General features: G+C 44.3%; 1 protein-coding gene across 2 annotated transcripts in view; it reads left to right on the top strand.

The window, feature by feature from the left end:
• The window catches only part of CCT3 (chaperonin containing TCP1 subunit 3), a 26,474-nt gene extending 15,537 nt beyond the window's left edge, over positions 1 to 10,937 (top strand). For both annotated transcript variants that reach the window (XM_017852459.1, XM_017852460.1), the window contains exons 7-13: positions 1,017 to 1,166; positions 2,160 to 2,292; positions 2,441 to 2,522; positions 7,380 to 7,560; positions 8,723 to 8,968; positions 9,231 to 9,362; positions 10,602 to 10,937. In XM_017852459.1, the coding sequence (XP_017707948.1) occupies positions 1,017 to 1,166; positions 2,160 to 2,292; positions 2,441 to 2,522; positions 7,380 to 7,560; positions 8,723 to 8,968; positions 9,231 to 9,362; positions 10,602 to 10,706 (1,029 nt within the window). In that variant the 3' untranslated portion in view covers positions 10,707 to 10,937. The remainder of the gene's footprint in view (positions 1 to 1,016; positions 1,167 to 2,159; positions 2,293 to 2,440; positions 2,523 to 7,379; positions 7,561 to 8,722; positions 8,969 to 9,230; positions 9,363 to 10,601) is intronic.
• Positions 10,938 to 16,000: the final 5,063 nt, after the last annotated feature.

The following is a 16,000-nucleotide window of genomic DNA, read 5'->3' as shown; positions in this document are numbered from 1 at the left end:
AGACTCTGTCTCAAAAAAAAAAAAAAAAAAAAAAAAAAAAAAATCAGCCAGACGTGGTAGTGGGAGCCTGTAGTCCTAGCTACTCTGGAGGCTGAGGCAGGAGAATGGCGTAAACCCGGGAGGCGGAGCTTGCAGTGAGCTGAGATTGCGCCACTGCACTCTAGCCTGGGCAACATAGCAAGACTCCGTCTCAAAAAAAAAAAAAAAAAAGAAAAAAAAACTGGAAAGAACTATACTTGCTGCCTGGAAACAAAAACCTAAAGAGGCTACCAAGTTGGAATTTCCTGAAACAATTTTGTTGTTACCTTCACTGCTATCCCTACACAAGGTTTATAAGGACAAGGGACAGGCTTATTGGTGTCTCCATGCTTGTGTATTTGCATACATCAGTCATTTGATCAGGATATAAGCTTAACAAGGGCTTTATTATATAGTACTACTATAATGGTAAGCCCAGAAAGCTTTCTCTCCTCTACTAAATTTCATTAAGATCAAAAAGTTTAGTAGTATAGCTTGTGGCCAGTAGATGGAGCCCCAAGCCTAAAATTCTCTGGCAGCATTGGTTTGGTTTGGTTTTGTTTTGTTTTGTTTTGTTTTGTTTTAATTGGAGAGACCTAAGCCCTTATTTATTTAAATAGTAATTGGGTCTCAATGTGTTGCCCAGGCTGGTCTCGAACTCCCAGCCTCGAGGGATCCTTCTGTCTGAGCCTCTTGAGTAGCTGGGATTTTAGGTGTGAGCCACTGTGCCTGACTCATAAGCCCCTCTAAGTCTTTTGTCAAGTCATTGAATTTCTATGGGTCTCAGCTGACCTTCAAGTTGAGTGTCATGGTCTAAAATTGGTGTATTTCCTAGTGGGGGAAAAAACGTGATTCCAACCATATTTTTGAACTTCATCAAAGAAAGGAACTTTAGAAACCTGAAACAGTGGCTATTTGGGAAAGATGAACATCTGGGAAGGAAATTAAGAAATTGTCTCTTGATTGTGGATTATAAAGTGCAGTTGTCTTTTGTTCAGATACCTGGGGGCATCATTGAAGACTCCTGTGTCTTGCGTGGAGTCATGATTAACAAGGATGTGACCCATCCACGCATGCGGCGCTATATCAAGAACCCTCGCATTGTGCTTCTGGATTCTTCTCTGGAATACAAGAAAGGAGAAAGCCAGGTAAGGTTCTTGGCCTTGTTCCTTAAAGTAGATGCAAGAATCTGACTACAAATATGAACAACAGAAATAAAAGGTATGTTTATTGTATGCCTTCTGGGTGCATAGTGTACACTGACTCTTAGAACAATCCTTTAGTTGGTATTGATTCCATTTTACAGATGAGGGATCTGAAGCTCAGACAAGTTAGGTTAATTGCTCAAGGAATACAGCTGGTATTGGCCAAAATCAAGATTTGAACCTGGTCATGTTTGGCTTGTTTTATACTATCATGCGACCTTTCCTAATGTACCAGGGGAACATAAGGTAGGAGTTAATTCAGCTTTGAAGTACTAAAGGAGAATTTCAGCTGGATGCAGTGGCTCACACTTATAATCCTAGCACTTTGGGAGGCTAAGGTGGGTGGATGACTTGAGCCCAGGAGTTCAAGACCAGCCTAGGCAACATGGCGAATACTGTCTGTATTTAAAAAAATTAACTGGGCGTAGTGGCACATGCCTGTAGTCCCCACCACTAAGGAGGCTGAGGCAAGAGGATTGCCTGAACCCAGAAGGTCAAGGGTGCAGGGAGCTGTGATCACACCAGTGAACTCCAGCCTGAGCGACAGACCTGTCTCAAAAAAAAAAAAAAAAAATCTAGGGTGCAGGAGGCTCACAAGGCTCCATCACATTTGGAAAGAACAAGAATCAGTTAGTGGGAAGAATTAAGGCCTGGAATTTTCATGCACATTGCCAGGACAGATGTAGGATTGGACTGGGTGGTCAGAGATCTTAGAAAGGCCAAACTCAACACTAATTGCTGTGTGACTTTCAGTTCTGGTTGTTTTATAATGATATAACTAGAGCTAAATTGGCTTACAGAGGTATAGAGGTCATGGCTTTAACATAATTCTGACTCTGAGATACGTGGGAGACGTGGGTGGAGGGAGTATAGTATGACCCTCAGAGCTTCACCAGTCCAGGGATTTTAAAATCGTGTCTTTCCTTTACCACACAGACTGACATTGAGATTACACGAGAGGAAGACTTCACCCGAATTCTCCAAATGGAAGAAGAGTACATCCAGCAGCTCTGTGAGGACATTATCCAACTGAAACCCGATGTGGTCATCACCGAAAAGGGCATCTCAGGTGGGACTTTTAATTTTTCCAGCCTACCTTTGAGGTAGACGAGGGTGGGTGATTTGTTTTTTCCCCTCATGTTTGGCAGGGGTTAGAGTACTTTGATTATAAAACCAGTTCAGAACCCAGTTTGACATCTGTACTCTTGGATTTGTAGATTTAGCTCAGCACTACCTCATGCGGGCCAATATCACAGCCATCCGCAGAGTCCGGAAGACAGACAATAATCGCATCGCTAGGTGAGTAGGCCAGGTAAAAATAAGACTTTTCTTCCCGTTTGTTTCCTTTTTGTAGTTGCATAACATAGTCATCATTACCTGAAAAGGTTTAATAAAGGATCCAGTAACAGGTGGAAATAACCTTGGCTTAGCTGCCTGCCCTCTTCAGAAGTCCTCTAGTCCAACGGTTATTTACTGCATGAGTCTCATCTGTGCTGCCCCTAACCATTAGTGAGCAGCTTGTGCTTAGACATCTGTAATTGCTACCTTGGTGGGTGTCCATTACATTTCTAAATAACTGCCTATCAAAGAGGTTTTTCTTTAATGTCATTATGATGATTTTTGAATGAATATTTCCAGAATAGCCTGTTTTAAGTGGCCTGGATTATAGCAGAACCATCAGTTTCCTCAACTACATCCTTAGCTGCTGTTTATGCAACTCTAGATTGCATTCACTACTTCTGCACTGATGTCTGTGCTCAGAGACCATTCTTTTTAATAGACGAGGTCTTGCTGTATTAGCTAGGCCTGTCTCAAATTCCTGGGCTCAAGCGGTCATCCTGTTATCAGCCTTCCCAGTACCTGGAACTATTGGCATGTACAGCAAAGTTCATGCCCAGCAAAGTTCATTCATTTTTAATACTAATTTATTAAAAAGCTGACAAATGTACCCCAACATAATATAGCACAGATCCAAATCATATTTTATACCTTTATACCCTAAAGGGTATTAACATGCATACACATGTTGACTTCACATGCCCATGAGTTGGAGGGAGTGACAAATAAGCAATTAGTCCTATATTCATTAAACATGGGTCAGACGTATGCAGTCATCCCTTGATATCCACGGGGCATTGGTTCTGGGATCCCCCCTTGAATACTAAAGTTTGGATGCTTAATCCTTATATAAAATGGCATGGTATTTGTGTATAACCTATACGCATCCTTCTTTACACTTTAAATCACCTTTAGATTGCTTATAATGCCTAATATAACGTAAATGCTATATAAATAGTTGCTATACTGTATTGTCTTTAAAATTTATATTATTTTTGCTGTTGTATTATTGTCCATCCCCCCACCCCACCCCCCTGCCATATTATCGATGCTTGGTTGGTGGAATCTGGATGCGGGACCTGCGGATATAGAGGGCCGACTATACTTACATGCTTATTCGCCTTCCTCCTTGCTTGACCTTTGCATCTTTGATACAGTCCTATTATTGGCCTGGAGACTCAACTGGGCCGTACAGGATGGGTTATATCTAGGTATTACCATTATATAGTATAGACATGTTAATTTTTTTTCTTTTTTGCACATTCTAATTCTCTAGTTGAAATATGTACATGTTAGATATGCATGAGAACTAATTTGTCCAAATTATAGTAACCACATAGTATATTTTGAATTCAACTATATCTGGTTATAGTAGTGATGACTAGTTGCCTTAGGTGTACAGTTGACCCTTGAACAACTTGGGGGTTAGGGGAATCAGCCCCTAAGGAGTTGAAAATCCATGTATAATTTTTTGACTCCCCTACTCCTAATAGCTGACTGTTGACCTGAACCCTTACCAATAACACAATTAACTATCACATATTTTGTACATCATATGTGTTATATACTGTATTCATTTCAATAAAGTAAGCTAGAGAAAATAAAATGTTATTTTTTTATTACAGGCTCATGCCTGTAATCCCAGCACTTCGGGAGGCCAAGGCAGGTGGATCACCTGAAGTCAGGAGTCCGAGACCAACCTGGCCAACATGGTGAAACCCCGACTCTAATAATAATACAAAAATTAGCTGAGTGTGGTGGTGCATGCCTGTAATCCCAGCTACTCAGGAGGCTGAGGCAGGAGAATCGCTTGAACCAAGGAGGCGGAGGTTGCAGTGAGCCGAGATGGTGCTATTGCACTCCAGCCTGGGTGACAAGAGTGAAACACCGTCTCCAAAAAAAGAAAATCATAAGGAAGAGATAACACATTTACCATGCCTTAAGTGGAAGTAGATCATCATAAAGGTCATCATCATCTTCATGTTGAATAGGCTGTGGAGGAAGAATAGGGGCTGGTCTTTCTGTCTTGGGTGTCAGAGGCAGAAGAGTGGTGGAAGGGGAGGCAGGATGGGCAGGAGGCACACTCGGTGTAGCTCAATGAAAATACATCGTAATTTGTCTGACTTTTGCTTTTTCGTTTCTCTAAAAATATTTCTGTATAGTACCAGTTGCTCTTCCACTGTTTCAGTTTCAGTGCCTCTATCATAGAAGGGTCCATATTGTAAAAGAAGTCAAAAGCAGTCTTGAATAATTAGAAGCCTTCTGCCAGATTGTCTAATTGTCAGTTTGTTTTCTGGCACTGCTTCTTCTACGTCCTCTTCCTCATCATCTGGCACTGGTTTGGAAGCAGTCGTGTCCATCAAGTCATCTTCTGTTTGGTTGTTTTTGTTTTTGAGACTGAGTTTCGCTCTGTCGCCCACGCTGGAGTGCAATGGCACAATCTAAGCTCACCACAACCTCTTGCCTCCCGGATTCAAACGATTCTCCTGCCTCAGCCTCCCGAGTACCTGGGATTACAGGCATGAGCCACTACGCCCAGCTAATTTTGTATTTTTAGTAGAAACGGGGTTTCTCCGTGTTGGTCAGGCTGGTCTCGAACTCCCGACGTCAGGTGATCTGCCCACCTCAGCCTCCCAAAGTGCTGGGACTACAGATGTAAGCCACCGCACCTGGCTTGTCATCTTCTGTTAATTCTTCTGGTGTATTGTCTGTTAGCTTTTTAATTTCTCCAAGATTCATATCTTGAAACCCTTCACCATCACCACGCCAATTTTTTTAGCCACATCCAGTCTCTTTCATGATTTCCTTGATTAGCTCTATCATAAATCCTACAAAGTCATGTAGAACATCTGGACACAGTTTCCTCCTGCAGAAATCTTCTGTTTTGGGCTTGATGGCTTTCATAAGGCTTTTTCTATAACAACTGGTATCTTTAGTAGTGTAATCCTTTCATATTTTCATCATGTTCTCTTTGTTGGGGTTCTGTTTCATAATGTTGACTTTATTTTTTATTTTTTTGAGACAGAGTCTTGTTCTGTCGCCAGGCTGGAGTGCAGTGGTGTGATCTTGGCTCACTGTAACCTCCTGGGTTCAAGCAATTCTCCTGCCTCAGCCACTGGAGTAGCTGAGACTACAGGTGCACACCACCATGCCCAGCTAATTTTTGTATTTTTAGTAGAGATGGGTTTTCACCATGTTGGCCAGGATGCTCTCAATCTCTTGACCTTGTGATCTGCCCGCCTGGGCCTCCCAAATGCTGGGATTACAGGCATGAGCCACCACGCCCAGCCAACGGTTCTTTACATGAAGTACCATGTGTAATAAGCCTTACAGGTCTTTCTCTGACTGGTCTAGAGTATTGAATGTCTTCAGTGTTGAACTTATGTGGCTCTGGGTATCCATGGGCATTGTCCAATATCAGAAGCACTTTAAAAGGTAGTCCCTTTGTGGAAAAGTACTTCCTAACTTAAAGGACAAAGCATCGATGGAAGCAATCCAGAAAAAGTGTTCTTATTGTCCAGGCCTGGTTGTACAACCACAAGACATAAACTTGACCCTCCAAGGGACGGGCTAACTCCTTTGCACAAAATCCTGGTGCTCCCTTCTCTTTCTTACTAATAAATGTCATTTGTGGCATAGTCTTCCTGATTAGGTCACTTTCTTATACATTAAAATTATATTTAGGCAAGTACCATTTCTCCTCAATTATTTCTCTTTTTTTTTTTGAGACAGAGTGTCACTGTCACCCAGGCTGGAGTTCAGTGGTGCGATCTCGCTCGCCGCAACCTCTGCTTCCTAGGTTCAAGCGATTCTCCTGCCACAGCCTCCCAAGTAGCTGGGAGTACAGGCGTGTGCCACGACACCTGGCTAATTTTTTCTTGTATTTTTAGTAGAGACAGGTTTCACCAGGCTGGTCTCAAACTCCTGACCTCAAGTGATCCACCCGCCTTGCTTGGCCTTCCAAAGTGTTGGGATTACAGGCATGAGCCACCAAGCCCCTGGGAACATGTCTGCTGTTTCTTGGTCACCAGAAGCTGTTTCCTGTTATCTTGACATTTTAAAAGCCAAACAAACCTCTTTCTAAAATTATCAAACCATCCTTTGCTGGCATTAAATTCTCCAGCTTTAGATCTTTGACCTTCCTTTTTTGATGAGGTGTCATAATGATTTCATGTTTTCTCAAATCATATTAGCATATATAGGTATGCTGTTCTTACCTACATAAAAGCTGCATTTTCAATGAGATTAATAGGTATATTTCTCAAAAAGCACAGGGTTTTCACAGCTGCTGGCATAACTGCAATGCTGCTGTAACTGCAGTGACGGCTTCAGTGGTTTTTTTTTGTTTGTTTTTTGGGTTTTTTTTGTTTTTGTTTTTGTTTTTTAGATAGGGTCCCACCCTGTTATCTAGGCTGGAGTGCAATGGCATGGTCACAGCTCACTGCATCCTTGGTATCATGTTTTCAAGGGATCCCCCAACTTACCCTCCTGAGTAGCTGCAGCTACAGGTATGCATCACTATGCCCAGCTAGTTTTTTATTTTTTGTAGAGACAGTCTTGTTACATTACCCAGGCTGGTCTCAAATTTCTAGGCTCAAGCAGTCCTCCTGCCTGGCCTCCCAAAGTACTGGGATTACAAGTGTTAGCCGCTGTGCCTGTCCCTCTGGAAATCTTTTTCACCGGACAGGCAAGACCTCTTAAGTGATGTTTCCAGCAATCCACTTTTGCCCTTATCCCTAACTACAGACCTTAGAGACTAGGGAAATGGGTAAAAGTATCTGAAGTCATCTGATTCTCCCCATCTTTTCCATCCAATAGAGCCTGTGGGGCCCGGATAGTCAGCCGACCAGAGGAACTGAGAGAAGATGATGTTGGAACAGGAGCAGGCCTCTTGGAAATCAAGAAAATTGGAGATGAATACTTTACATTCATCACTGAGTGCAAAGACCCCAAGGCCTGCACCATTCTCCTCCGGGGGGCTAGCAAAGAGATTCTCTCGGTGAGTCAGCCTTGGATGTATGACCAGATGAAATAGATCACTGGACTTCTTGAGAGTTTCCCAAAGGGCCTGAAATAATTCTGTGGTCCATTTATAGCTATTTAATTTGGACTTATAGCCACAAATTCCTTTTCTGCTTCCTTTTTTTAATTAAATAATTTAAAATTTTTAAAATTGTAATAAGCATAAAATTTACCATCTTAATCATTTTAATTGTACAGTTCAGTAATGTTAAGTATATTCATGTTCTTGTGCAAGAGATCTCCAGAACTTTTTCGTCTTGCAAAACTGAGACTCTGTACCCCTTGAACAAGATATCTCATTTCCTCCTCCCTGGCAACAACTGCTTTCTTATTTTTTATGTTGAAGTTATAAATATTACTTTTTTTTCCCTCATTGAGGCTAAGTAACTTTCCCAAAGGCACATAGCTAGTAAGTGGGAGAGTTTGTACAACACCATGCAACCTCCTAAAAGATACAACTAGGGGCCGGGCGCGGTGGCTCAAGCCTGTAATCCCAGCACTTTGGGAGGCCGAGGCGGGCTGATCACGAGGTCAGGAGATCGAGACCATCCTGGCTAACACGGTGAAACCCCGTCTTTACTAAAACTACAAAAAACTAGCCGGGCGAGGTAGCGGCGCCTGTAGTCCCAGCTACCCGGGAGGCTGAGGCAGGAGAATGGCGTGAACCCAGGAGGCGAAGCTTGCAGTGAGCTGAGATCCGGCCACAGCACTCCAGCCCGGGTGACAGAGCGAGACTCCGTCTCAAAAAAAAAAAAAAAAAAAGATACAACTAGAAAGGGATGGAATAGGTTTTGGCTCTTATCTAGCAAGATACATGCTGTTTATTTCCAGATAACTAGCAAGGGACGAGATAGGTTATTGCTCTAATCTAGCATAATGGACAAAGACCTAACTCTATGGTTGAGTGATACCCCCAAACCCTTTGCAGATACCACTCCCCGCCACTCTATATTATAGTCATGAGTTACATATTCTCAGATAAATAATCTACCCTGCCCAGCAGGGGTTCCAAGTACCTTTTCTAGTTGCCCTTCTTGGTGGTTTACTAACTTTGGCAGTTAGGAAGTCCTTTTGGTGCCTCTGATTTTTTTTATGAGTCATCAAGCTTTGGCTTCATACTGTCTGTTTGCTTCTCCAAGGAAGTAGAACGCAACCTCCAGGATGCCATGCAGGTGTGTCGCAATGTTCTCCTGGACCCTCAGCTGGTGCCAGGGGGTGGGGCTTCCGAGATGGCTGTGGCCCATGCCTTGACAGAAAAATCCAAGGCCATGACTGGTGTGGAACAATGGCCGTACAGGGCTGTTGCCCAGGCCCTAGAGGTCATCCCTCGTACCCTGATCCAGAACTGTGGGGCCAGCACCATCCGTCTACTTACCTCTCTTCGGGTGAGTTCCTCTCCAAGCTTTTCTCTTGATGGAGCAGGGAAAGCTGTGTTTGCCCTGAGGGGAAGGTTCATATCTGGCTATCCAAATTCTCTTTATAGTTTATTCCTTGAAATCTTTCTCTCCTTTTAGTCTTTGACTTGTTTGCTGTCATTGCCATTTTTCCCTATCCCTTCCATACCAGTCCATTATTTTTTATTTCATTTTTTACCTGATGTTTCCTGTTAACGATTATTTTCCCCTTTACTTCTTGCTTCAATTGCAGGCCAAGCACACCCAGGAGAACTGTGAGACCTGGGGTGTAAATGGTGAGACAGGTACTTTGGTAGACATGAAGGAACTGGGCATATGGGAGCCATTGGCTGTGAAGCTGCAGACTTACAAGACAGCAGTGGAGGTAAGACACCCTAAGAATGTACATGCTGTTTAAATTTTTTTTTTCTTTTTTTTTTTTTTTTGAGACGCAGTCTCACTCTGTCGCCCAGGCTGGAGTGCAATGGTGTAATCTCAGCTCACTGCAATCTCCGCCTCCCGGGTTCAAGCGATTCTTGTGCCTCAGCCTCCCAATTAGCTGGGGCTACAGGCATGCACCACCACTGCCAGCTAATTTTTATATTTTTTAGTAGAGATAGGGTTTCACTATGTTGTCCAGGCTGTCTCGAACTCCTGACCTCAGGTGATCTGCCCACCTTGGCCTCCCAAAGTGCTGGGGTTACAGGCATGAGCCACCATGCCCAGCCTGGTCTAGTCTTGAAGGGAGGGGTATAGAAGGCAGAATATTCCTCTAAGGTATTCTAAGATAATCCCTAATTATCTTTAGTTCATACTAAAAGCAAGATAACATAGCACAAGCTGTATCACTTGCTTAGGGAGAACTGCAATTTTTTTTCCTTTTTTTTTTTGAAATGGAGTCTTGCTCTGTTGCCCAGGCTGGAGTGCCGTGGAATGGTCTCGGCTCACTGCAGCCTCCACCTCCCGGGTTCAAGCGAATCTCCTGTGTCAGCCTCCCAAGTAGCTGGGATTATAGGTGCCTGCCATCAAACCTGGCTAATTTTTTCTATTTTTAGTAGAGACAGGGTTTCATCATGTTGGCCGGGTTGGTCTCGAACTCCTGACCTCGTGATCCACCTGCCTTGGCCTCCCAAAGTGCTGGGATTACAGGTGTGAGCCACCGCGCCTGGCTGAGAACTGCGTTTTACATTCAGGACTGAAAAGGCGGGACATGGTGGCTCACGCCTATAATCACAGCACTTTGGGAGGCTGAGGCAGGTGGATCACGTGAGGTCAGGAGTTCAAGACCAGCTTAACCAACATGGAGAAACCCCATCTCTACTAAAAATACGAAATTAGCCGGGCATGGTGGTGTGGGCCTGTAATCCCAAATACTTGGGAGGCTGAGGTAGTAGAATCGCTTGAACCCGGGAGGCGGAGGTTGCAGTGAGCTGAGATCATGCCACTGCACTCTAGCCTGGGTGGCAAGAGGGAAACTGCATCTCAAAAAAGAATAAAAGACTGAAAAGGTAGATGTCAGACAAAATGGCAGTTCTGTAGTAGGATCTAGGTGATAGATCTAAAGGAAAGAAAAGTGTCCTTTCCTTCTCTACTGACCTCTTTGCATCTGTGGTTTTTCTTCTAGACGGCAGTTCTGCTACTGCGAATTGATGACATCGTCTCAGGCCACAAAAAGAAAGGCGATGACCAGAGCCGGCAAGGCGGGGCTCCTGATGCTGGCCAGGAGTGAGCGCTAAGCAAGGCTACTTCAGTGCACAGAACCAGCAGAGTCTCCCCTTTTCCTGAGCCAGAGTGCCAGGAACACTGTGGACGTCTTTGTTCAGAAGGGATCAGGTTGGGGGACAGCTCCCAGTCCCTTTCTGTCCCAGCTCAGTTTTCCAAAAGACACTGACATGTAATTCTTCTCTATTGTAAGGTTTCCATTTAGTTTGCTTCCGATGATTAAATCTAAGTCATTTGAGAAAGTTGTTATGTGTTTTTCAACCTTGAGCCATCTCTCTTATCTTCTGGCAAATAGGAGGAGGCAGAAAACCTTACTGGGGAGGGAAGGGAGACCTGGAATGAGGACATTCGGACTCTTTTGCCTTCTTGAGGGAGTATTCTTCAGATTTCTCAGTGAATTTTGGTTGGAAAGACCCTTTTGGAGTTCAAAGGATAATACTGTAAAGCTTATGAAGCACCATTTTGCATTCACCACCCAAAGAACGAGCAACCTGTCTAAAGCATGGGTGTTCCCCATATGTGGTTGTATGTAGAGCAACACCCAGTACCTCCTAGGGCTCTGGTATATAACATAACATATAAAGGACATATAACATCTTTTTTTTTTTTTTCTCGTATAGTTTTCAGAATTCTCCCCTTACCTGGAGTTACTTTTCTCTGCCCTCTTCCAATGTTCCTTACGATTCCAGTCTTCATTTTGGCTTTCTGGCCTATTCTCATGCCAGTATCCTGTTACACTAGCAGAAACAAAATATTTAAATTTCATTTGTTTTTATCAAGGAGAGAGAAAAAAAATCTGAGTAGTGGTCCCAGGATGCTAGAGGCTAGGTGGTACTATCCTTTGATTTCTTCAGTGTTCCACTTGGCTGCTGGGCTTTTCACCCTCACATCTGTCCTTATGACTCATACATTTAGCCTTGTTTATCTCTTCCTTGACCATAGGACCTAGTCATATTAAGTTGAATGCTTGGTAGAATGATGGTAAGTACTATCTAACAGATGTATTCTAGTCATTTTGAATGTTAACTAATGGATCCTCACAACAGCCCTCTAAGACAGGTAATGTTATCCCCCATTTTGTGAGGAAGAAATCTAATGCATAGATATGTAACTTGTCGAAGGGTCACAAACCTGGTAAGTGGCAGACCTGGAATTCATATGTAGGCACTGTGGTTCTAGAGGCCTTGCTTTAGAGACAGGGTTTCTCCGTGTTGGTTAGACTGGCCTCAAACTCCCGACCTCAGGTGATTCATCTACCTCATCCTCCCAAAGTGCTGGGATTACAGGTGTGAGCCACCATGCCCAGCCAACAAAGCCATGCTTTTACAGCTGGCTATCCTGACTGAACTGAGGTGGGATGGAAAGGGGCTTGTGAGATGCCTATGGCTTTAGCTTCCTGCTTAGGTCAGTCCAAAGCCGTCTGCCTATACTCTTCTGCAAGGGGCTCAGAAATAAGCCTACCTCCCTTTTGCTGAAATCTCTGCCTCTTTGCTTGCAGTGTTTTAATTCTCTTGGAGCTTTAACTCCTCAGAGATGAGTTAATTCTTTTATTTATTTATTTTTTGAGACGGAGTCTCGCTCTGTCACCTGGGCTGGAGTGCAGTGGCGTTATCGCAGCTCACTGTAGCCTCCGCCTCCCGGGTTCAAGCAATTCTCCTGCCTGAGCCTCCCGAATAGCTGGGACTACAGGCGTGTGCCACTATGCCCAGCTAATTTTGTTGTATTTTTAGTAGAGATGGGGTTTCACCATGTTGGCCAGGATGGTCTCCATCTCTTGACCTCGTGGGCCTCCTTCCTTGGCCTTCCAAAGTGCTGGGATTACAGGCATAAGCCACTGTGCTTTGCCGATGAGTTAATTCGTCAATGAATTAGTAAAACAAGATAGTGAAATAGTGTCCGTAACACCTGAGAAATGGTGAAAGTCCTGGGGAAGCTAGTCATCTTGTAGATTCTTTCCTCCCCTTTGTTCCTTAGTCAGTCTACGTTCGTTTTGTTGTCAGCTCTAATAGTTAAGCACTTGGGTAGTGTCATAGTCTTCCTTACTATTTTTGGTACCTCTTTTTTTTTTTCTGAGGCAGAGTCTCGCTCTGTCACCCAGGCTGGAGTGCAGTGATGCGATCTCGGCTCACTGCAACCTCCGCCTCCTGGTTTCAGGCGATTCTCCTGCCTCAGCCTCCTGAGTAGCTGTGACTACAGGCGTGCGCCACCACGCCCAGCTAATTTTTTGTAATTTTAGTAGAGACAAGGTTTCACTGTGTTAGCCAGGATGGTCTCGATCTCCTGACCTCATGATCTGCCCGCCTCAGCCTCCCAAAGTGCTGGGGTTATAGGCGTGAGCCACCACACCTGGCCCTATTGGTACCTCTTTTTTTTTTTTTCTTTCATGAGATGGAGTCTCACTCTGTCACCCAGGNTAGTCAGTCTACGTTCGTTTTGTTGTCAGCTCTAATAGTTAAGCACTTGGGTAGTGTCATAGTCTTCCTTACTATTTTTGGTACCTCTTTTTTTTTTTCTGAGGCAGAGTCTCGCTCTGTCACCCAGGCTGGAGTGCAGTGATGCGATCTCGGCTCACTGCAACCTCCGCCTCCTGGTTTCAGGCGATTCTCCTGCCTCAGCCTCCTGAGTAGCTGTGACTACAGGCGTGCGCCACCACGCCCAGCTAATTTTTTGTAATTTTAGTAGAGACAAGGTTTCACTGTGTTAGCCAGGATGGTCTCGATCTCCTGACCTCATGATCTGCCCGCCTCAGCCTCCCAAAGTGCTGGGGTTATAGGCGTGAGCCACCACACCTGGCCCTATTGGTACCTCTTTTTTTTTTTTTTTTTTTCATGAGATGGAGTCTCACTCTGTCACCCAGGCTGGAGTGCAGTGGCGCAATCTCGGCTCACTGCAAGCTCCGCCTCCCAGGTTCACGCCATTCTCCTGCCTCAGCCTCCCGAGTAGCTGGGACTACAGGCGCCTGCCACCACACGCAGCTAATTTTTTGTATTTTTAGTAGAGATGGGGTTTCACTGTGTTAGCCGGGATGGTCTCAATCTCCTGACCTTGTGATCTACCCACCTTGGCCTCCCAAAGTGCTGGGATTACAGGCATGAGCCACTGCGCCCAGCCTATTGGTACCTCTTTTTTAAAGCATCTGTAATATCTGGTTTCTTTTTCCTTTTTATTTATTTTCTAGTTGTTTTTGCCATTTCTAAACCTATGTAAAACCTTCTGGCATGTTACATCACTTTGGACTGTTTAGCTTTCAAAGCCCCACTTTGCTGTCTGAAACTTAGCGATGTACAGATTTAGCATAGGCTGTACGTGGCAGCTCATGCCTGTAATCCCAGCGCTTTGGAAAGCTGAGGCAGAAGGATAACTTGAGCCCAGAAGTTCAAAACCATTTTAGGCAACCTGCCAAAATCGTGTCTACAAAAAATTTAAAAATTGGCTGGGCGCAGTGGCTCACACCTGTAATACCAGCATTTTGGGAGGCCGAGGCAAGTGGATCACCTGAGGCCAGGAGTTCAAGACAAGCCTGGCCAACGTGGTGAAACCCCATCTCTACAAAAAATACAAAAATTAGCCAAGCTTAGTGGTGGGTACCTGTAATCTCAGCTATTCAGGAGGTTGAGGCAGGAGAATCACTTGAACCTGGGAGGTGGAGGTTGCAGTGAGCTGAGATCTCACTGCTGCACTCCAGCCCGGGCAACGAAGTGAGACTCCGTCTCAGAAAAAAAAAAAGAAAATTAGCTGGGTGTGGTGGCATGGCCTGTAGTCCCAGCTCCTCAGAAGGCTGAAGCAAGAGAATCATTTGAACCCGGGAGGTGGAGTTTGCAGTGAGCCAAGATGGTGACACTGCATTCCAGCCTGGGCGACAAAGTAAGACTGTCTCACTTTTGTTGCCTCCCAGGTTCAAGTAATTCTCCTGCCTCAGCCTCCTGAGTAGCTGGGATTATAGGCATGTGCCACCATGCCTGGCTAATTTTTTATTTTTGTATTTTTAGTAGGGAAAGGTTTTCTCCATGTTGGTCAGGCTGGTCTTGAACTCCTGACCTTAGGTGATCCGCCTGCCTTGGCCTCCCAGACTGCTGGGATTACAAGTGTGAGCCACCGCACCCAGCCCAAACAAAAATTTTAACAGTGATGAAAGGCTGCTCAGGCCACTTCTGCTCCCCTGCATGAACCCTATTCACTAAACATTTGATTCCATGAGTGTGATTTTCCCATGTCCTTGACTCTGCCAATGATCCTTCCTCTGTCAAATTCCTACATTTTAGTCAAGTCCTATGTCCCCTGCCATAAAGCAGTAATTTGGGGGTTGTGGGAGTTTGAATTCCTGACTGCTATTTAAGCCCTCTATACTCAGCCAAGACTTGTTTTTATTCTCCCTTATCAGATTCTAGAGTTGATATCTTAGAAGATAAATGTACAGTCATCTCTCAGTATCTGTGAGGGATTGGTTCCAGGACACTCCCCTATACCAAAATCTGCAGCTGTTCAGGACCCTTACATCATCATCATTTCATTATTATTATTAGAGACAGAATCGCTGTCACTCAGCCTGGAGCGCAGCAGCACAATCTTGGCTCACTGCAACCTCCACCTCCTGGGTTCAACCAATTTTCATGTCTCAGCCTCCTGAGTAGCTGGGATTACATGCCTAGCTAATTTTTGTATTTTTTATAGAGATGGGGTTTCACCTTGTTGGCCAGTCTGGTCTCAAACTCTTGACCTCAAGTGAACCACCCGCCTAGCCTCCCAAATTGCTGGGATTATAAGCATGAACCACCACACACCGCCAGGACACGTTAAATGGCATAGTATTTGCATATAACCTATGTACATTCTCCCATATAATTTTTTTTTCTTTCTTTTTTTTTTTTTTTTTTTTTCTTCGAGATGGAGTCTCACTCTGTTAACCAGGCTGGAGTGTGGAGGCGCAATCTCGGCTCACTGCATCCTCTGCTTCCCGGTTTCAAGTGATTCTCCTGCCTCAGCCTCCCAAGTGGCTGGAATTTCAGGCGTCTGCCACCACACCCAGCTAATTTTTGTATTTTTAGTAGAGACAGGGTTTCACCATGTTAGCCAGGCTGGTCTCGAACTTCTGACTTCAGGTGATCCACCCATCTCGGCCTCACGAAGTGCTGGGATTACAGGCGTGAGCCACCACACCCAGCCCTCCTTTCATATATTTTAATCATCTCTAGATTACTTATGTAACTTAATGCAATGTCAATGCTGTATAAATAGTTATACTGTTTTATTTGTAGTATTTTAATTTTTTCCTCAAATATTTTCTTTTTTTTTTTTTTTTTT

This window comes from Rhinopithecus bieti, unplaced genomic scaffold (assembly GCF_001698545.2).
Source record: "Rhinopithecus bieti isolate Rb0 unplaced genomic scaffold, ASM169854v2 scaffold_33937, whole genome shotgun sequence".
NCBI lineage: Eukaryota > Metazoa > Chordata > Mammalia > Primates > Cercopithecidae > Rhinopithecus > Rhinopithecus bieti.
The sequence above is the reverse complement of the archived record's forward strand: the minus strand, read 5'-3'. Positions and strand labels throughout refer to the sequence as shown.